This window comes from Pectinophora gossypiella, chromosome 14 (genome assembly GCF_024362695.1).
Source record: "Pectinophora gossypiella chromosome 14, ilPecGoss1.1, whole genome shotgun sequence".
NCBI classification, from domain to species: domain Eukaryota; kingdom Metazoa; phylum Arthropoda; class Insecta; order Lepidoptera; family Gelechiidae; genus Pectinophora; species Pectinophora gossypiella.
The window spans coordinates 7,414,030-7,434,771 of NC_065417.1; the positions used below are offsets into that span (position 1 = coordinate 7,414,030).

Sequence of the window (20,742 nt, forward strand, 5' to 3'; positions counted from 1 at the left end):
GGAATATTTTTGCGTTCCGAGAAGACTCCGAAGTCCGAGTAGTGTGAATACGCCTTAATGTCCGGTGCCGTCTTGTCAAATTGTCATACCTACACAAATTAATTGTCATTTTCAACTAGGTATTCAAGTGGGTGGCCAATATTGCAAAACAGTAGATAATATGATTAATTTATTATTATTACGAACCTTCTGTATATAATGGATTTGTTAAAAACACCGTCAATTCAGTCTTTACTAGATTCCGATTTGGAGTCTGTTGAAAGTTTTCCTTACCTGGATATCGAAGAGGTAAATACACCGTTTACATTTTTAATATTTACTGTTTGTTTTGAGATATGAAATGATATACAAACATGGCAATTTGAGAAACAATAATTAATAGCAGCTGATGTAAAACTTCGTCGTTTGTATTACAAGCTGTCAGTAGACTACTTGCAGCTACTTTTGATAGGAAATCCTAAGATGAACTGTATGGTGACAAACAATCAACCTAGGCCCATATATTGTTGGAGTAAAGTAATTGTTTCCTCTTTCGAGGCAAAGGACTGAACTCATTCAGATTCAATAGAAACATTCTTTTCTTCTATTAACATTCTATTGAATCTAGTAACAAAATTAACTAGTCAAATACAGTGCCGTGAAGATATGTAGCTAATTGGAACTAAGTTGAAATACATAAACATCTATTTTAATGCTTATTAGTGTCATGTGATTTACTAGGCTATAAAGAAAAATCATTTTACAAAGATATAAGTAGTCTAGTTACAATAATAAAAGTAATAAATCACATTTTTAAATCAGTGGAGTTACATTTGAATATCAGGCAATTCATATTTTGGTAACTTTTTAGTTGGATGAAGTAGAATATGCACTGCCGGCCAGTGAGGCGCCCACTTTAGCAGAGGTGCTCTCTGCAGAAGAGGATGGACTTCAAGAAGAGAAAGATGTTTTGAGAAGGTTACAAAAAGTTGAGGAGCCCACAACATGTTCTGCCCTCCAAGCAGACTTTCTACAAGCATTATCACAACAACTGCAACAGGCGCAAGTGTGTAACTATTTCTTTTTTATTCTCTTTATTAACAGTGTAAATAGTGTAGATGGATAATGATATATACTATTAGAGATCACAAGCCAACAAGCTAGAGGGAGTATAGAGGATACTTCACCATGCTGCTCCATTTAATTATTACAGATTTTTTATGTTTGCACCTGCAATCAGCACCTCTTTATTTAAAACATGAGTAGATTTTTTATGAGCAAAGTTTCAGGTAGAGTGTGTCCAGTGAGAACAACTACTCATAATTAGCAAAGCTATGACAACTCATTCTCTTAAATGCTGTAGTGGGTATACTATAAGTATGTCTTTTGTTTTCTATAAGTTTGATTCTTTAGCGTGATTGCTAATTCATTGTTAATTATTAAAGATTTGTTATTTTTTTTCTGGATAACATGTCATATCACTGTTGTACTAGCTGTTGCCTGTGTAGTATAAATAGTAGAATCCTCCCTCACCCTACCATTTTAGGAATAGAATTTTTAAAAACTACATCGCTTTTGTTGCCTACACTTATACCCGATTATGGTGAAGAAAAAGAAGGGTTGTGTGTTTGACCACTATGTTATAATATATATTTGTATGTATGCACATCTATTCCAACCTAACTTCTAAACCAGTTGTCTGAATTTTACAAATGAAGTGTAACTAGAAACGTCTTGATAGTCAATAGGCTATCTAACGTCATGCTAAATTCAATGTGGCACCCTCTGGAGGACATAAACTGAGGACGAAATATTTTTTTGGAAAGGTATTGTGTTGGGTATCAAATGAAAGGGCTTTATTCTCACATTTCAAATATGAACATATTACTAGCTTTTACTTGCGGGTTTCCTTGTATAAGTTTTACCTCCAAATCTTGCATTAAACACACATTGGAAGCACTTTATCTTAATAAATAAGACCCCAAAATAATATAAATAAAAATTAAAAAAATATGTTTTTTAACTTTTATTCACTATTGAACTGTTTATTTATTTTCAGGAAAGATCTTCAGCTGGCACAGCAACTACTATAAGTGTAGGCAAAGATGGAAGATTAACCGTGGGCACAGCTCACGGTCATCTCCTATCATTTCAAGACCAGACGCTGCGCTGGGTTTGTGACTCTAACACAGACCGTGGAGCAGTGTCATGTTTAGCATATAACCAGGACAGTACGCGCCTTCTGGCAGGGTATGCTCGTGGCCTAATATGCCAATACGAGAGTATTCGTGGCATTGTTCTAAGACGCGTCACTCTAGGATGTGATATTTGGGGAACTTTAAGAGTGACGTGGGCAGGCACTTCTGGACTCGCTCTCGACACAGGAGGGTCAGTGTGGTTGATAAAATTTTCGCGGCCACTAGGTGTGCGATCTGCTCGTACCTCCTGTTTATTCTCTGGCGCGCGAGGGGAAGTGGTGGCTATGACGGCCCGTGACGCGCACATCCTGGCCATGGCGACGCTGTCGAGAGTCATCATCGTCGCCGGCGGCCGCGCGGCCGGCGTTCGACTCGGTGGGCCCCCCGACACGCTGCCCGTCATAGAGTGGTGTGAAAATGATGATAGAGTGTTAGTGTGCGCTCGCGCAAAAATATTACAGTGGCTGTCTGTCAACATTACGGGCTCTTCTATATCACTCCGTCCGATGCAACGTATCGAATTGAAGACTTCGCCTCTTTGGCTAGGTTGGCTCGGTGGCAGCCTTGCTATTTTTGATGTCGATGAAAACTTACGCCTGTGGGGCGATGATTATGACAAACCATTAGATCTTTCACACGTGGAACCAGTTTATGCGTCAGCGTTTTTTAAAGTAAGGATATTCATATTTATTTAGCTTTTACAATTTCAATTCTTCATTATTTCTCCATCGGATTAAAAAAATCATGTGTTTTGTTTTAGGGCCTGTGGACAGACGGTCGCGTTTCGCGTGCTATGTGCACAGCCGGTGCAAGTGCTTTAGGAGGCGTGTGTGTAACTGACGGTGTTTTATCTCTGTTGGGACGCAAGGGAGTGGTGCGAGTACGACCACGTGACCTACTTGCAAGGGCTCAAGCCTTCCTCTCTTCTGGACGTCACTCGCAAGCGCTACGACTCCTATGCTCTACGAAAGGTCCAGAAGCTAAAAACATTGCAAGTAAATTTATAATACACCTTTCGGAAAGACCACACATACTGAGTGATAAACAAGTAGCAGATCAGGCTGTAAAATTGTGTGTGAAATACAAATTCAGGTAAATCATCTCTTTTGTAGAAATTGCTTTGAAAACACTTCCCATGTGTTAATAATGTTGAAATTTTACAGTGATGACTTATGGTACTCACTGTGGGAGAATTGCTCGGGAGAACGAGCATTTGTCGAAGCACTAGGCGATGCCGCAGTACGTGGGGAATTGTCGGCATTGCCACCATCACCGGATTCTACACAGGTATACATACAATACTCCTAATATTTGTACTGAAAACACAAAACACTGTTAAATAAGTGATTCAATGATGATGGGAGTGAGAGTAGAGAATTATCGCAAGTTTCAAACAAAGTACTTTTTAGGGGGTGAGAGCTTTCATCGAAGTACTGTTTACAAGGAGGCAGATAAATTTATAAGGAGGCTTTACATTGAAAAAACTGATTGGGAATAGGTAATTAAAATGAAAATGTTATACTTCGAAAACGGCTGTTATATTTCAGGCGCTTATAGAAAAGCTAGCGGAATTCGAGCCGGGATTGGTGGAGCGCGTGGTGGCGTCGTTGCCGCTAACATCGCTCGACCCGCACCGAGCGAGCGTCTTCACGCGGGAGAAGCGACTGTGGCGCGGCGTCGGGGCTATTGCAGCAGCGCTAGGTAAACACCGGTTCCTATACCTACATTTCGGCGAGCCACATTCTCTCAACAACAAATTAACTTTACGTCTTTAAATTAACATCTGGTACTATCTGTGGTCCCTTGATACTGTAAAAATATCAACAAAATCCAAATCCATTTATTATTCTTCGCTTGAGAAGAAACTCGAGCCGCAAGCATTGACATACTATAGATACATAGGACATAGACTCACAGTCGCTAAGGGGTTTTTCTCAAGTGTCCGAACCATGTTGTAAATACGTATACATTAAGTTACGTAGATAGTACAAGTTCGTTCCCTCAAATTAAGATGTTACGGCTGTTCAAATAAAGTGCAATACAGGTTGTACAGTATCGTTACACGCACTTTTTACAGAGATTGGTAGTGTATTTGTTACTCGTGGTCAACGATGGCATTAATAGCTAAGATGTGGTGCACGCAGGCGGGCCGAGCGGCGCCATGCGCGCGCTGGTGGCGCACGTGGCGCCGGCGTGCGGCGGCGGCGCGGCGTGCGCGTGCGCGGGCGGCGCGCTGCTGCTGGCGGCCGCCGACGCGCTGGCCGGCCGCGGCGCCGGCGGCCGCGCGCTGCCCGACCACGCGCAGCACGCCGCGCGCCACGACGCCTTGCTGACCCTGCTGGCGGAAGACGTAACTACTGCTTTCCATTTCCATTTTATACAAGCACAACGTGGCTAACCACTACCACAAATATGTTATGTCATACACTCGTTCTTTTTTTGTGCCCATGATATCGGTCGGGTGATCTTGATTTTGTTTTTAATGGCGTGCAGGACAGACTCTTACTAGTGGGCTACTTTCATCATCTCGATCTTACACACAAACTTTATCTAGAATCAAAGTCTTGAACTTGGTAGTTTTTTCCACATTCCGTACCGCCCACCTGCGGACCCCATAAAAAAGTTCCGCAATCGAACACAATCGATGCCATGTGATTCGATCGACGTATGAGACTAGACATGTATAATTGGTGCGCGTGTGGCACGCTTGTCGTGCGGCTGTGGATGACGTGTGTGGCGGTGCGCGCAGGCGGCGCCGGGCGCGTCGCCGCTGCGCGTGCTGGTGGCGCACGACGCGGCGGCCGCGGCGCGGCTGCTGGAGCAGAGCGCGCGCGACCCGCCCTTCGCCGGCCCGCTCGGCAAGCAGAACCGCCTGCGCGTCGCCCGGGCACTCCTCGCCTTTACCAAACACTTACCGGTGAGATCACCATTTGTATACTTATTTTCCTAATGAAAATGCCTCTTGTAAACACCCTAGATATATCTATCGTATTTAATAATCGTGGCAATTGTCTCTCCTCGTATTACATGGGACTTGACATAGCTGGCGAGGAGTAGATGTACTATATATACCTCTGCGTACCACTTCGGGGATACAGGTGTCATGCTATGTTTTTTACTAATAGTATCTTGAAAAAATTTGAGAATTTGAGTGGCTGCCGGTTACCTTATTGATGACCTCTTTTCGTCTCTACTTCGCTTTTTCGGACTACTCTGTAATGAAACATAAATAAAGTGTATGGAAGTTTATTCAAATAGGAAACTATCTGTTACATTAGACAGTGGTTTGAGTTTCCTTATTTTTTAATAGCCGGGGCCATATGAAGATTTCGATAAAATGTAAATAATCACGAGTTTACAAAGCACAAACTACTAAGATTTATAACTTGATTAATCATTTGAATTGGCAAATGCGCTTGGGAAACCAGCTTTGTTTCATCTTTTCGATCCCGCAATGTATTTTAAGTGAGTACCCGAAATTATAGCACCATTAATGTTACAGGATCCGAATGATCGTATAGAAATCCTGCAATTCATCGCGGGGCAGTTAAGTTCTGGAGCACTACCGACCGATCGAGAGGTGATAAAGAACGCGCAAGATCTCGCGGCGGCTACAGAGGGCGAACAATCCGATCGCGCATGGCTCGCCTTGCTGACGCGAGCTCGATCCTCCAACGACCACCTCGAGGGCGCGAGAGAACGGGCCCTAGAAAGACCGAGGGTTCTCTGGCGTATTGACGCCCTCCTCAACCGACATGAAAACGCATTACAGGAGTTTTTTCTAATAGAATCTCCATCTGCCACGGATATAGACGAACTGTTTGAATATCTACGAACCAGAGTAGAAACTGATAGTGGAAAGCAGCTGCTGGAACCGTACTTGGCGCGGTTAGTTGAACTGAGGCCACTCGCGACCGCAGCTATCATGGTCGAATATTTTCCAGATTCTGTGGTACAAATTTTACAATCGACTACGGGTGAATCTGCTTTAAAATTCGCAGAATATTTACTGGAAACCGGTCGATTAACTGGTGACGCGGCAGCAGCACATTTTCGTAACCTGTGCGTTCTCAGGCCGACCGAAGTGACAAATTTTTTACTGAAGAATCCAGGCGTGATAAGACCGGAAGATGCACTCGCTACAGTTAAAGAGTGTGGGTTGGCTGAAGCCGAACCGATCTGTTTGGAAGCGACAGGCGACTTCGACGGTGCATTGGACGCAATTATTCGGCTCATCAATATCGCTGTCGAACAAGAAGATACAGGTTAGTTAACAAAGTGGAATTCATTATCTCAGATCACGGTCTGAACCATTCCCAAAGTATTTGAAATATAAATCATTTAACTGTAGAGAGTGAGGAGCGGCTGGTGGCGCAGGCGTGGCAGCTGTGCACGCGCGTGTCGGCGGCCAGCGCGGCGGCGCGCGCGGCGGCGCTGTGGCCGCGCCTGCTGGCCGCCGCGCGCCGCCCGCCGCCCGCGCTGCTGCTGCACGCCGCCGCGCACGTGCCGCTGGACCGCCTCGTACGTAGCCTCCTACAGGGTCTGCGTATGGCTGCCACGTGACGGAAACAAAAACAGACTGCGCCTTTTATTGACGTGGCGTAGAAGTCCCTTAGCACTCGTTCGTTTGCTTCGAGCAATTAACATGGGAGTACCTACATGGACTAATGCATGCTTTGCATTATAACTTGAAAATCATTTAACTCGCAATTAGAGTTATCATCTCACCGCGAATAGGATACTAACCACTGTCGAATTTTAACAGTCGACTTTGTAATGCATCACACAAAACGCTTTATTACACATTTTTTATAAACCTGTCGTTTGTCAAAACAGCCAAAGTCGAAAAGCATGTCTCAATCGAGCAGCACCGATCGGCCAGTCTCTCAATCGAGCCCGTGACCGTAACGTATACTGTTGCAGGTCGATAAGACGTGCAACTCCCCGCGAGTGGCGTTAGCGATAGTGGAGTGCGCGGGGGCGGCGCGGCGCGTGTGGGCGTGCGCGGCGGCGGCGGCGCGGCGCGAGGCGCACGAGGCGCTGGCCCGCGCCGCGCGCGCCGCCGCCCGCGCGCTGCCCGTGCGCGGCGCCTGCGCGCGCTGCCGCCGCGCGCTCGCCGCCCGGCCCGCGCTCAGGTACGAACGCCGCGGCATGGTGCATATCACGCACTAAACCAATGCTATTAACTTATTGCATCGCGCGCCATATGCGAACGTCATGCAAGGGGAACTGCTCTTATAATCCTATTGTTCGCTTCGTGTAGAACTCGACCCTGCACCGCAGTTCTGCACAAGAACATTTTGTGTATTTAACTAGAATTTAATAAATTTCGTTAAAACCCATAGCAAATGTCAAAGTTTGTCTAGCACAATCATGATCCGACCTTGGAAAAAGCCGACACGATGAGGGACAAACTGTCTCTTTTTATCATACTAAACTAGCAATTATTTTTCCTTTTTCTGCGCACTCGCATAAGATATCCAGCATTCTTAGTATACTCTTTCTACGGTATGAAGTGTCCGGGTGTGGGTCTGACAACACAGCAATAAACGATTATGCCTGATGGAATCATGCGAGCAAATATTGGTTTATAATTCTGTGTTTATCAAATTTTAAAACTAATAAGATCTATATGGCAAGTCGCGCACGAGTGTTTTACAACTTTTTTGTTACTTAAATACTACTACTAGTAACATTTTTCCACGTTTAGAAAGCGGGTGGTAATGGATTTTCATACTGTTTTCCTCCCGCTTATGTCGTATGACAGTAATGTCGTAAGTACTTTCAGCCCCTTTTTCAAAAAAAGAAGGCACTCTTTAAGTAGGTTCTAGCACAAAAATATTATTGTCACCGTTTATCAATGTGCTGTTTATCGGATAAACATTCCTAATGGGTGTTAATGGTTGTTTTTAATCAGATGGCTTAAATCTATGTGCTTATTTTTTTACATCGTTAGCTTTATTCATTAGAGTAATATAATCACTATCACTTTGTAACGGAAATAACCTCATCTTGCTTATGGGAAAGGCCACGAAAGTCTGTGCTGTGCATATTTTGCGATTTTAAAAAACAGTTTGTTTTGTATGTAGTCTCCATTCTTAAGTAACTTTTATGTCTATTGGTTCTCCTATTCCACATGTCAAGTTTTAGAACTGGAGGATTCAGGGTTTAACAACCACTTTGCTCGTTAACAGGACGGCCCACTGCGGGCGCGCGTTCCACGCAGACTGTGAGATGGAAGCCACCTGCGGCTTGTGCGGGCAGCGCACCCCGGACCAGGTGTTCTCGTTCCCGGCGCGGCGCGAGCTTGCGCCACGACCCGCCTCGCCCGCGCACGATCACAACCTGACGCTAGTGGCGCCCCCCAGACCCGATCTCGAAGGGATTGTATAAACCCGATATGCATTTATTTTTACAATAAATAAAAAAATATATTTACGTAACTATGGGCATATCCCATACGACGAGGTCACGACGTAATAAATAACACTATGGGTGATTCATTTATTACGGCGGCGCGAGCGTTATGAGTGTTAGATCATATATCTCATACATGTGCAAAGGCCCAGTTAATATCGAATTAACTAGTACTTGGTTCTATTTTATTTTATATACAGGCTCGCACAGATGCCTACATGTGTGTGTATAAATTACTCTAGGTAAACCCTTTTAACGTAGCATGATTGGAACGACTAATGTTTCGCACTAGGCGATGTATTCTATCGCTGTCCTGCCGTCATTCCAATTATGCTGCGTTATATAGGGTAAACAAAAGAACGAAATTGATGTTACCTTTTACTATATACATTATATACTATGCTATATCGTGTTATATATAGTTGCTAAATTATCCAAAAATGTGCTGTAATTCTAATAATTAGAAAATAGAGAATGAACCTCAACTTAGTAGAAATATGATGTGCTTTATGTATATAATTGATATACAATATGTTACTATAGTAAATGTTTATAAATAAGTATATTAAATGTATTTATATTGTGAGAGATCATTCCAACGACAATAGATAGGGTAGCCAATATTTCGTTAATCGTTTTTTTTTTGTTCATTGATAAACAAAGTTAAATAATCTCTAGACCAGTTTGCCACTACTTGGAAAAACCTTGAGTTTTTGTAGGAAGTAATAAATAACTTTTGGGCCATTTTTTGATTTTAAGGAAGAATTATGTGTGAAATAATTCATTATACATATTTTTAATTCCGAATAATGTCACTAACTCCCTGTTATTTTTTTCGCAACTTTCAACTTTCAACTGTGTTTAGCTCAGTGGCATTTGCTTAGTTACAGTTACAGAGTTTTTACAGGGTCCGCTTACCTAACATGAAAATTGGACAGGTCCAGCTTTCATCAGAAACGCCTGCCTGTCTCACGTCCCAAAGGGAACACCAGCCTAGATAAAAAGGTCAGGTCAATTCCATACTGTTTTCCTTAACCGCACTTCTCTAAAAAAACCCTTATAACTTTTGACTTTGACTTATAACTTTTTGTGTCAAGGAGTTTTTGATATTTGGCTACAAATTATAGATTTTGTTGGTGAGCCATGTCAGGGGCCTTTGGCGGCTCAATAATAACCCTAACACCAGGGCTAATAAGGTTAGTAATTCACCTCACAACCCACACGATAGAAGAAGTTGGTGAAATCAGATCTCAAAAAAGTATTGCTGGGAAAAGGCTTGTCCTGACCTCCGAAAAATGCTTGTAACTTTTTATCGGCAGGCCGACAAGTTCTGATATCTGGCGACTTTCGTATTTTTTACTGTGTAGTCAAAAAATCGCGATCCGTTATGGTGGCAGGGGCTATGTTTATGTCGCATGTAATAGGCGGCGAGTCCAGAGCCATAAACAGGGCATAAATTCTGGAATCCACGTGATATCTATGATCAAAAAATTAATTCAAACTCAGTCGAATGAAGATACAAACTGCCTATTTCTCCCATCAGGTCGCTACTGTTGTTTTTTATATTTTGACAGTTCCCCATACTATTCGACTAAACAATTGTTTTGGTTATATTTAACACTATAACCTTATGCGCAGCGTGTAACTACAAAATCATAGTGTTATGTAGGTATACCGTAACTAAAGATCGGAAAGAAGAAAACTTAGTAATTTTTCCAACTTATTTTTCGTATCTCATACTTCAGTCGGATACTCTCCATGTTGCACCTCATTTTTTAGCAATTTATCACGAAGTTTAGCTGGACATTGGTGCTAATTCCTGTAAATACCATCTAATTTTATTTTAGGTTATATCTGTCATTTTCTTATCCGCCGAAAAGGAAAGGGACGGGTAATCGACAAGCATAAAATTTATGGAACACACGTCAATTTTAAGCACAAATCTAAAACAACCGTCTAAAAATTCGCCCGGGTTATTCATTTATTTACTCATTCTTCCTAAAATTAAGAGCTGTCAATCATCCGTCCCTTTCCTTTTCGGCGGATAAGAAAATGACATGTATAACTTAAAGTAAAATTAAGAGATGTCTGCAGGAATCGGGGCCATTATGGAGAACTGTTAAAATTTAGGAACCGCGTGGTCCCGCGGTGTGATATCAGACTTCAACCAACGTAGAAAATGATAAAACTAAGCTGGACATCCAGCTTGCATAATAGCTCTCATTTCGAGATACATCCTAGACACCTTACTTGGCTGTGTGCGTCAAGCTAGCGGCCTCAAAAAAAAAATGGGCACGAAAAAATAATTTGACCATACCAAAAACTAGTACTCTTATTGAAAAAAATAGTACCTGTTGTAAAAAAATTAGTACCATCACGGTTCTGGATTTATAGCCATGTTTTATTGCACTTGCTAGCTTGACGGTGAGCGAAATTTGGCGAGAGGTAACGACAAGGTCTTTCGCTTTGATTTAAACGCCAAAAAATAGTACCGAAATAGTACTCACCCCCTGCAAAATACCGAAATGAGTACTTCAACGGTTCCAAAGTTATAAAGGCAGTTCTTTGATCCCGCTGGCTTGACGTTTTGAAAATACCTATTATCTGGGGAACGCTTGCATACTTCAGTATGTAACTAATGTCAATAAACTCGTATGAAATAGTACTTCCTACCATCATAATTTTGATCCGATTCTCTTTGTAGAAATATGTTAAAAAATCATCATAACCTATGCCATACATTTGTTGTAGATACAGTCACGTAGACAATTACATAACCTCACAATTTATTCCTAAGTGTTGCTATTACAAAAAATTGCTATTGCATACACCCATATGCAATAATTTTAATAGAAAATGGCTGCATGGGTCTAGTTCTTATTGAAAACAATCTGTGATTTTAATACATCATAATACATTTTTAATCTGCTGTTTTATTTTATAATTTATACCTTCATGTTCAATTTGTTACGGATCGAAGTGTTTGTTAATAAACAATTTGCAGTATTTGTAGAATAACTCAAAGAGTTTCAACAATGATATTACTTTCATCTGACAACCCTGGCACTTCACCAATTTTTACCCAAAAATGGGGAAAAAATACTAAAATCTGACAACATTCTTCTTGAGCATGTGTAATAATTTTGTTCGCGACTGTACCTGTCTTGATAAATGTATGACATAGGTTATAATGACTTCTTGACATATTTCTACAAAGAGATACAAGTCCAAATTATGATGGTAGATTTTAATACATCATAATACATTTTTAATCTGCTGTTTTATTTTATAATTTATACCTTCATGTTCAATTTGTTACGGATCGAAGTGTTTGTTAATAAACAATTTGCAGTATTTGTAGAATAACTCAAAGAGTTTCAACAATGATATTACTTTCATCTGACAACCCTGGCACTTCACCAATTTTTACCCAAAAATGGGGAAAAAATACTAAAATCTGACAACATTCTTCTTGAGCATGTGTAATAATTTTGTTCGCGACTGTACCTGTCTTGATAAATGTATGACATAGGTTATAATGACTTCTTGACATATTTCTACAAAGAGATACAAGTCCAAATTATGATGGTAGGGAGTACTATGTCATACGAGTTTATTGACATTAGTTACAAACTGAAGTATGCAAGCGTTCCCTAGATAATAGGTATTTTCAAAACGTCAAGCCAGCGGGATCAAAGAACTGCCTTTATAACTTTGGAACCGTGGAAGTACTCATTTCGGTATTTTGTAGGGGGTGAGTACTATTTCGGTACTATTTTTTGGCGTTTAAATCAAAGCGAAAGACCTTGTCGTTAACTCTCGCCAAATTTCGCTCACCGTCAAGCTAGCAAGTGCAATAAAACATGGCTATAAATCCAGAACCGTGATGGTACTAATTTTTTTACAACAGGTACTATTTTTTTCAATAAGAGTACTATTTTTTGGTATGGTCAAATTATTTTTTCGTGCCCATTTTTTTTTGAGGCCGCTAGCTTGACGCACACACTTGGCTGCGCTATGAAGGAAATGTAGACAAGAAAAGACAATTTATTAGAACTATTTATAATGTGACTGCAAATTACACGAAACACACCAACTGATAAGTATGGATATACTTAAAATACTAATATTCTGAAAACAATTCTTATAATTATATAGATGTATTATGTACTCTTATGTTTGAAGAAGGTAAGCTTTTATATCCAAAATATTATTATTTGAGCTCAAGTAGTGGTTAATGTTACTTTAATTTCCCAGCTCTAAAATAGTTCTGTCTTTTATTTAGGAAAGAGATAGATGTCGTTTCAGAACTGTGAAACAAATAATATTAAGTTGGTATCCGTCAGAATCGGCACCATTATTTACATAAAAGCTCAAACGACATTATTCTTCAATCTAAAATCAATATGTAATATTTTATGCAACACATATAATATTTATTTCCAAGTACTTAACTACGTGTAATTAGTTAAATACATGAAGAATTATTAATTGGTAGACTATCTAAACGAAATCTTTTGTTCAATTAATAATTCGTAAGTATTAACTATTTCTACTATAAACGCAAAAAAATATAAAAAATCAATGTAGTAAACAATCAAATATTCTGAAATGCTACAAAATATATAAACTCGACTGGATTTCAGATAAGTCCACATTTTTAGATCGTGTCGTAACACGCCACACATTTCGCACATTTATTCATTTATTTTAAAAAATAAATTTGGTAGTGCCTGACAAGTCTGGCAAACTTACCTGAGAATATACTGGACATCCCGTTGAAATAAAAGAAAGTTAACGGAGGATGGGTTCAAATATTATTGAAGCTGGTAGTCTCGCCAATAACAATCAACAATATCAAAGCTAAAATTATTAATTCAACATTTCAATCATTCATTCATTTGATTAGAAGAATAGATAATGGATGGATGATAATTCGTAGTTTATGTACCGTAATTTGAAAAGACAGTACCGAAATACTAAAAGCTTGTAACTATAATATAATTCGGAAAAATATGTAAAATACATTATAAATTATGTACAAACTACCATCATCGGTTGTAGTTGTAATGTTTAAGAGTAAAATATTAATTAACTATATATATAAATAAGTATTTTTAAATATTTACACATTTTGTGCGCGATAACACTTTTGATAATTTAATTATTGGTAGGTCCCATCCTCCTTAACAATAAACAAATTATTATTGTTCTGTATGTATCAAATACATAGAACTTGCTGCACATTTTATAATCAATAACGAATTAATATTGATATATGCCATGATGCTTACATCTTGCAGTCGTGGGTGCTTACACCGAAAATCTATTAAAAAAAAAAAACATTTTTCCTAACATTAAAAAAACATGCAAAGGACAATTGTTATGGAAAAAGAACCCAAGTCCATAACTTAGATACATTGTACTCGTACAGTAAAAGTCTGAAGTACGGTAAATATAAGATTTGCATAAGCGCGAAACAATTCTACCGTACTTTTCGGGCTTTTATAGTAACATACGTATTATACCGGGTGATCTTTTTTCCACTGCACAAAAAATCCAGGCTACGTTTGGTTTTCAGATTCCATTTCTGTAAAAAATAAAGTGAAATTAACGATTGAACTTAATGTTCAGCAAACAAAATCTAATGAGGGACTTTCCAGGCTACGTTCCCAAAAATAATATAGATGGCACTGTCGAGATTAACGTGATAATTACCTATTTTATCATTAATCGGGTACATAATTAGTCAAAAATACAATGTAATTGCAGAAGCATATTTTATAAAAATAGTTGTTGCTTGATATTTGAATCACATTATAAGGCATACTTGACAACCTAATCAAATGAGATACTTTTTACGGAATAATATATCAAAACGAAACTTTTTTGGAGTTTGTATGGAAATATTGACCTGTGACGTTATCAATACAGTCAAACGTCGTAGTACTCATTGTTACTTAATTTGTAATTAAAATTCGAAAATAACTCGAAAAGTAAAATGATTATCTTAGATTGACGTTTGTTTCTAGATTAGCATTTTACAATTTATCTTTGACCCAGTCAAATACCCAATGTGTTGCTACTTATACTGCTTCTCTTTATTTTAAGGAGGAAGATGTAAAAAGGGTCATCATTTACACCCAAAAATAAAGATAAAAGATGCATGTCTGTTATCCATGAAATCAGAAGGTTAAACGAAGGAAAATCTTAACAGCAACATCTATATTGTTGGCGGTTGTCGGCATCAATGATCAATGAATCAAAGGTCAAAATCGCGAAACGCGCCGTTAGGTGTTTATCGTTCGAGCGAACCCCGTGACATACGCACGCGTCCGTATTACCGAAAGCGGTATCGTCGTGTAGTGACTAATTCGTGTTTTGTTTTATGTCCAACCGATCGGTAAAATGGTGAGGTGTACATTCGGGGCTAGAGAATTCGTTAGCTGCCCACAGTATATACGACGAAGACAGCTCTCGGGAAATAATCTTGGTCTCAAATCAGAGATTGTTCGATTCACAATACACAGTAAATCGCACCAAAAAATACATATTTAATCATTTTCATCAAAGACTGGCACGTGTAATTTTGTGAAGGGTTCAAAAATTCACCCGGTATAACATACATAAACAGTTAAGCAGTAACTTTTATGTAAATAATTGATAGCCTAGAAACAATAAAAAATTTGGCCTAACTTGGCTCTCTTTAAGCATGTCCTTTCTAAAAACTACTTGACCATATTTGGAAAATAATATAGTACTACACACACAATGCATAACTAGTTGTTGTTGTCGATCACGACCAAAGACCGCTGGCGTCAGTATTAGTTTTATATACCCTATAGTTGTTTTGAAAATCGCCGGTTGTACACTGCGAACTAAGTTAGTTTCGCATAGCCTACGCAATTTTCCAGTGTTTGCATAGTTTGCAGTGTGCACACAACTATTCATATATTTTAACCAGTGTGCTATGGTCACCTTCGGGATTTAGTAGCTTTATTTTCCACTAGTAATATTAATATTTCCATAGTAAGATCTATTTAATAATATATTAAAATATATAAACGTGACTATGGTGATCCAGATGCGAACAGAACGTACAATTTGAATCTAAAAATATTCTAACGAACAGAAATCTTGAAAATACTACATACTTCCACTGACTCAAATATTGCAACTTTAGTTTTGGTAAAGACGAAATGCAGTGATACTTAATTTTAAAAATACCTTATCTAATATTACTCTGCATCATCATAGCGAACCCTGAAACAAAAAATACAATGAAGGGGTTGTACAGTATGTGAGTTTTCTCTTTAAGGCTCTCACCCGGTCGTGTGACAGGGACTTGAGCAATTTCTTCAGAAAAATATTCATGGTGCTTCGGGAGTTAAAAAAAGTTCTGAAGTTAAAGAGGTCCACCAGAGCAGGGGGACAGGTCCAACTTTTAGGTTATTAAATAAAAGCTTAAAATTTTCTACAACTTAATTTCCATACACATTTACCCACCCGTTTGAGGTCTATATTGGCTTGTATAAAATGTGTGTTCTTGTTACTATATTTCGTAATGTGGTTTTCTCATAATTATCATTCAAATTTAGAAGTACAATACATTTTCATGACTAATGGAAAATCATCATTTGATTACTGGACTAAAATAGTAAAAATAACAAACATCTTACTCTTAGTTTTTTTTTACAAAATAGATGTTTACAAATCGAATCACCTTTGACGCTGACCACGCCTCTTGCTAAGCCTTCGTCCATGTGTAGGATCTTGTAAAGTGAATCTGTTTGTTGTTTCACGTGACACGCGAAGATTTCGAGTGTCACTGGAGCGGGCTACAGTCACCTGTAATAAGTCGTAACTTATTAATACACACCACTATAGAAGTCCACCAGGAGATTTATTAACTGGATAATAAGGTTATATAATATAAGTTTAATGACAGATTAAGATTGGCGAGGGCTCTCAAATCTGGACTGTCCGGTGGATGACCCATCAATTCGATCGCTTGACCTTTCAAAAACTGAGTTGTTCTGGCGTGACTGTGATAGTGAGCAGTGTCGTGATAAAGAACGTAAAACGTAGTGAATCTAGTTTCCAACTAGTCAAAGTTACTTCAGATTCTGCATTGTCAGTTGTTCTTTCTAATTTCTTTAAATACTTCTGTCAAATAAATGGTCTTGAACCATTTGGAATTAATAAATCGTTTTATGATTTTCTAGTGGCACTGTAACCACATGTCCATTTATACCAAAAACAAACGACCATTTGCTTAAAAGTGCTTTTTGCACAAACACAACACTCAAATAACTTTTGTAGGGTTCGACTTATCTTGGAACATCCCATCTAGTTGCCTGTTTTAGTTTGCCTGTCTTCTTCTATCGTGTGGGTTGTGAGGTGGATTACAAACCTCATCAAGTTGGTTGAGTTCAGTTTTGGGGTGATACGCATAATTTCAAGATTCGTCCATCACCTATGTATATTATATAAAGAGCTTTGTATTTTTTAACATTATTTTTGCACCCGACACAAGCTTGTTTTTGATCAATCGTCAAGTTGTCCAATGGGAACATTTTTTTTTACAGTCGAATTTTGGTGATTGTGTTGGTGTTGGCGATTAGAACAGGCTCAATATTTTGTGGTGGAACCATAAATAAATCCGTAATAGTCATGTTCGGAGAACGCGCGAACTACATCATCATAGTGTTACGGGTTCGAATCCCGGCTCAGGCATTAATCCACTGAATTTGACTTTGAGTTTGAATTCAGGTTTGGATCGTGTGGGATTTGTGCCCGATTGATAGCAATAGGCTCGCCCCCTATTATGTACGTCTTCAACATGGCTGGCGAAGATTGTATACTATACACCTCTGGCTACCCCTCCACGCATGTCTTCCCACATGCTTGATGCTGTTGTGTTAGAACGATTGATTTAAAGGGCGACCTTATTTAAATTCGACGGTCAGCATAGCCCACGATTAAACTCACTGAACGAGTGATACTCAAGAGGTTTTCGATGGTGCTTCATACCCAAAGTCGAAGTAAGTTCATCAATGTTCTGTTTTTGAGTGACCCCACGCCGAAAATCGGAATAAATCATCGCGCGAAAATTTTCATTTCTTTTTTCCATGATGCTGAAGACGCAATTTTCAAAACGACACCATAAATGGAAAAACATGAATTAAACTGTATCTACTTCTATTTTTAATGGTGTAAAAATTACTTTTTAATATTTTTCTGTGGCCAGTTCCGAATTTATAAATAGCAGCCCTCATATTGCGTAAACTAGCGACAGGATATGATAGGTAGGTATTTTAACGTTTGTCCCACTCATAAACTTTCGTATTAATTAATAACTAATCACACCACTAATTTAAGAGCCACGCTCTTGTCGGTGTTGATGGTGTCGAGAAATCACTGTTCTATTTTTCCCTAAAAAAGCAGCATAGAGAATGCTACTTTTTCCCTAAAAAGTTAGTTTTTAGGGAAAAATAGAGCAGTGGTTTCCTTTTTGCCTTCTACGTTCGTTCGTTCGTTAAACTACGTTCATTGATATTTAATATGATAATATACGTACCACGTACGTATATAAGTGTACTTTAAAAAGCAAATAGCTGTACTTTATTGTGTTAAAACTAGCATGCTGCTAATTTAATAAAGATTAGTTGCCTTTCAAGTCAAAAATACTTAGTAAATAAAATAATATAATTACCTTATCCATGAACTTTTTGATCAATTCAGAGCAGTTGAGATTACTCTCTGGCTCCCAAGAATCGAATTTGCTGGACCAGCCCTTCCAGTGGATGAGGAATTCTCTTTTTCCATTCTTTTTGTGGTGTACTTCTAATATGCGTTCAACCTAACAACAACATAGAAAAAATATAACATCCAAAGCATTCCAAAGTTACTATTAGAACTAGATTTTGCGTGGTGTGCTCGCTGCCAAAGCAGCTTCGCGTGTCCGGTATTTGTTTGAAAATTGACGTTCTACCTCTAACGGTTAAGCACATATAGAACACTTTGAATGGCGGCCATCTTGTTTTTCCGACATTTTGATTATAAAATTGGCATTAACCTCATATTCCGCATTTTCATCAGCTTTCTCACTGTCCCATTCAGTTTTGGTTCTCTTAGCTTTTTTGGGCTCCTTCTTGTCTGCTTTTCTCTTCCGCCCTGGCTTGTTTGAGCTCTTGCTTTCCTTGTTCTTGGAATTTTCTTTCTGCAAGAAAGTTTTGCAAAATGGTTAACAAAGTGATTTTTGTGATATGACCACCGGGATTCGAACCCGGGACCTCCGGCTCGTGAGCCAAACGCTCAACCACTGGACCACGGAGTGTGAAGTGATAACAGTTATACGAAAATAAATGGACAACATTCAAAAACATGCAAGATTCTGTGATAAAAATTTGTACCTAAGTTGGTAGATACCGTTGGTACAGTTATACAGGATGACTTTTTGGCCCCTTTACAAAATGGAACAGCGGGGAGGGGTACAATACGTCGCGCGCTGTGCGGCGGCGCAAAGGTATAGTGTTCTAGGTGTGCGTCCCGCGTAGTGGGGATTTTTGAGACAACTTTGTAACACTGTTTTTAGAATTATTTGTTCTAAGTCACATTAAAAAAAAAACGTCGCTATAATTTTCGTCAAAGATTCACATGTTTTATTCTGTGAAGTGGCCAAAAATTCACCCAGTACCTATAAAAAAAATTTCAATAACCCTATCCCATTAGTGTCAAGGTCAAGTTGCATCAATTAGTGTCAAGATTGTTCATATATTTGTCAAGTCTTGTTCATATACTGTTACGGTGACACCCGTTACAAAGCCAAAACTTATCAAGACAATTTTGACACTTCTTAAACTTAAGATACCTTTGCCCAGCAATGGGATCAAATAAGCTAGATAAGATAGAAAGAAATTGTACCTCGTCATTGAACTTCTGGATCAAGTCTGGGCAGGATAGGGTGTTTTCAGGCTCCCAGGTATCACTATCTGCGGAATATCCCTTCCAGCGAATCAAGTAATGCAGTTTACCTTTAATCTTTTTGGAATCAATAATCTTCTCCACCTGTGAGCAACAAAAGGTACAGTTTACAATCCTGCCTCCAGAATTTCGGAAAACCTTTATGAAAAAAATAAATATACTATCTTTCGTAAAAAAATATAAAAACAAAGAACCAAAAAAGTCCTAGACTCCTATTAGAACAAACTTTTGAAAATTTTACAAGTCCAGCTTCCATAGTAATTTCATTCGAAAATTCGGCTAAGTCGATGGTTCATACAAAATTGAAGTGAAATTTTTCTAAGTGTTGGGACCCCTTTTACGACACCCTAACCATTTTCATAAGACCCTATCCTCTACCGAGATAAATTTAGATTGAATAAAATGCTCAAGTGGAACAAACCTCATACTCTTCCTCGGCAGACTCTTCATCTTGCTCCTTTCCTTTTTTCTCGGATTTTTTTTTCCGGCCTCTCTTTCCTTTTGATTTTTTGGAAGTGTTTACGGGTTCCTTATCGGCGTCGTTGTCTTCAAGACCACTGTTATCATTTTCTGGATCTTGACCGTTGTCATTGCCTTCAGGAGTATACTTTCTTGTTTCCGTTTGGTCTTCGTTTACTATAGAGCCATTAGTTGAAGAAACCACATCGTCGGCTTCGTCAGCACGAGTTTTCGATATTTTCCGCATTTTGAACTTCGGATAATAAACAATTATGACTAATAATACGATAAAGTGTATTATTATTAACAAATGGCTTAGAAAGCTCAACAAAGATAAACACGACTTTAAGATTGAATTTGTACCAAAAGGTTTAAACGTCGACCGACTTTATATTTGCGACGCCGTCTTTTTTTGACGCTTGGCTTGCTTGGGCGGGCTTTGGAATGGCTGCATGGTACGTAGGCTGCATACATAATCATAGACTATATAGATTTCTTCCTAAAATCAAAAACAATTGATGTTGTCTCTTTTTATACACCTTAAACAGAAAAAGATGAACAATCTAATATGTGCGAAGAGTTAATAAAAAAAATGCTTATATTTATTTCCGACTTTCGTCCGTAGTTGTTTTAGTAAAATAAACATAATAAATATATTGCAACCTACCCCACAAATCCCACAATGCCCTGCGGCAGAATATGT

General features: G+C 38.9%; 2 protein-coding genes across 2 annotated transcripts; one reads left to right on the top strand and one right to left on the bottom strand.

The window, feature by feature from the left end:
- Positions 1-20: 20 nt before the first annotated feature.
- LOC126372666 (vacuolar protein sorting-associated protein 8 homolog) lies at positions 21-10,861 on the top strand. Its single transcript, XM_050018514.1, has 12 exons — positions 21-288; positions 851-1,045; positions 2,039-2,848; positions 2,938-3,269; positions 3,341-3,464; positions 3,725-3,878; positions 4,322-4,527; positions 4,927-5,094; positions 5,680-6,442; positions 6,529-6,698; positions 7,101-7,177; positions 8,372-10,861. Exons 1-12 carry the CDS (start codon positions 199-201, stop codon positions 8,568-8,570), a joined length of 3,288 nt encoding a protein of 1,095 aa, XP_049874471.1. The 5' UTR covers positions 21-198; the 3' UTR covers positions 8,571-10,861.
- A 1,779-nt stretch (positions 10,862-12,640) lies between these two features.
- Positions 12,641-20,476, bottom strand: LOC126372374 (chromobox protein homolog 1-like). The gene is made up of 7 exons (XM_050018082.1): positions 20,002-20,476; positions 19,521-19,664; positions 18,673-18,816; positions 18,310-18,456; positions 16,318-16,442; positions 15,822-15,857; positions 12,641-14,184 (listed from the first exon to the last, which is right to left on the bottom strand). Exons 1-6 carry the CDS (start codon positions 20,284-20,286, stop codon positions 15,833-15,835), a joined length of 870 nt encoding a protein of 289 aa, XP_049874039.1. The 5' UTR covers positions 20,287-20,476; the 3' UTR covers positions 12,641-14,184; positions 15,822-15,832.
- Between the last annotated feature and the right edge of the window lie 266 nt (positions 20,477-20,742).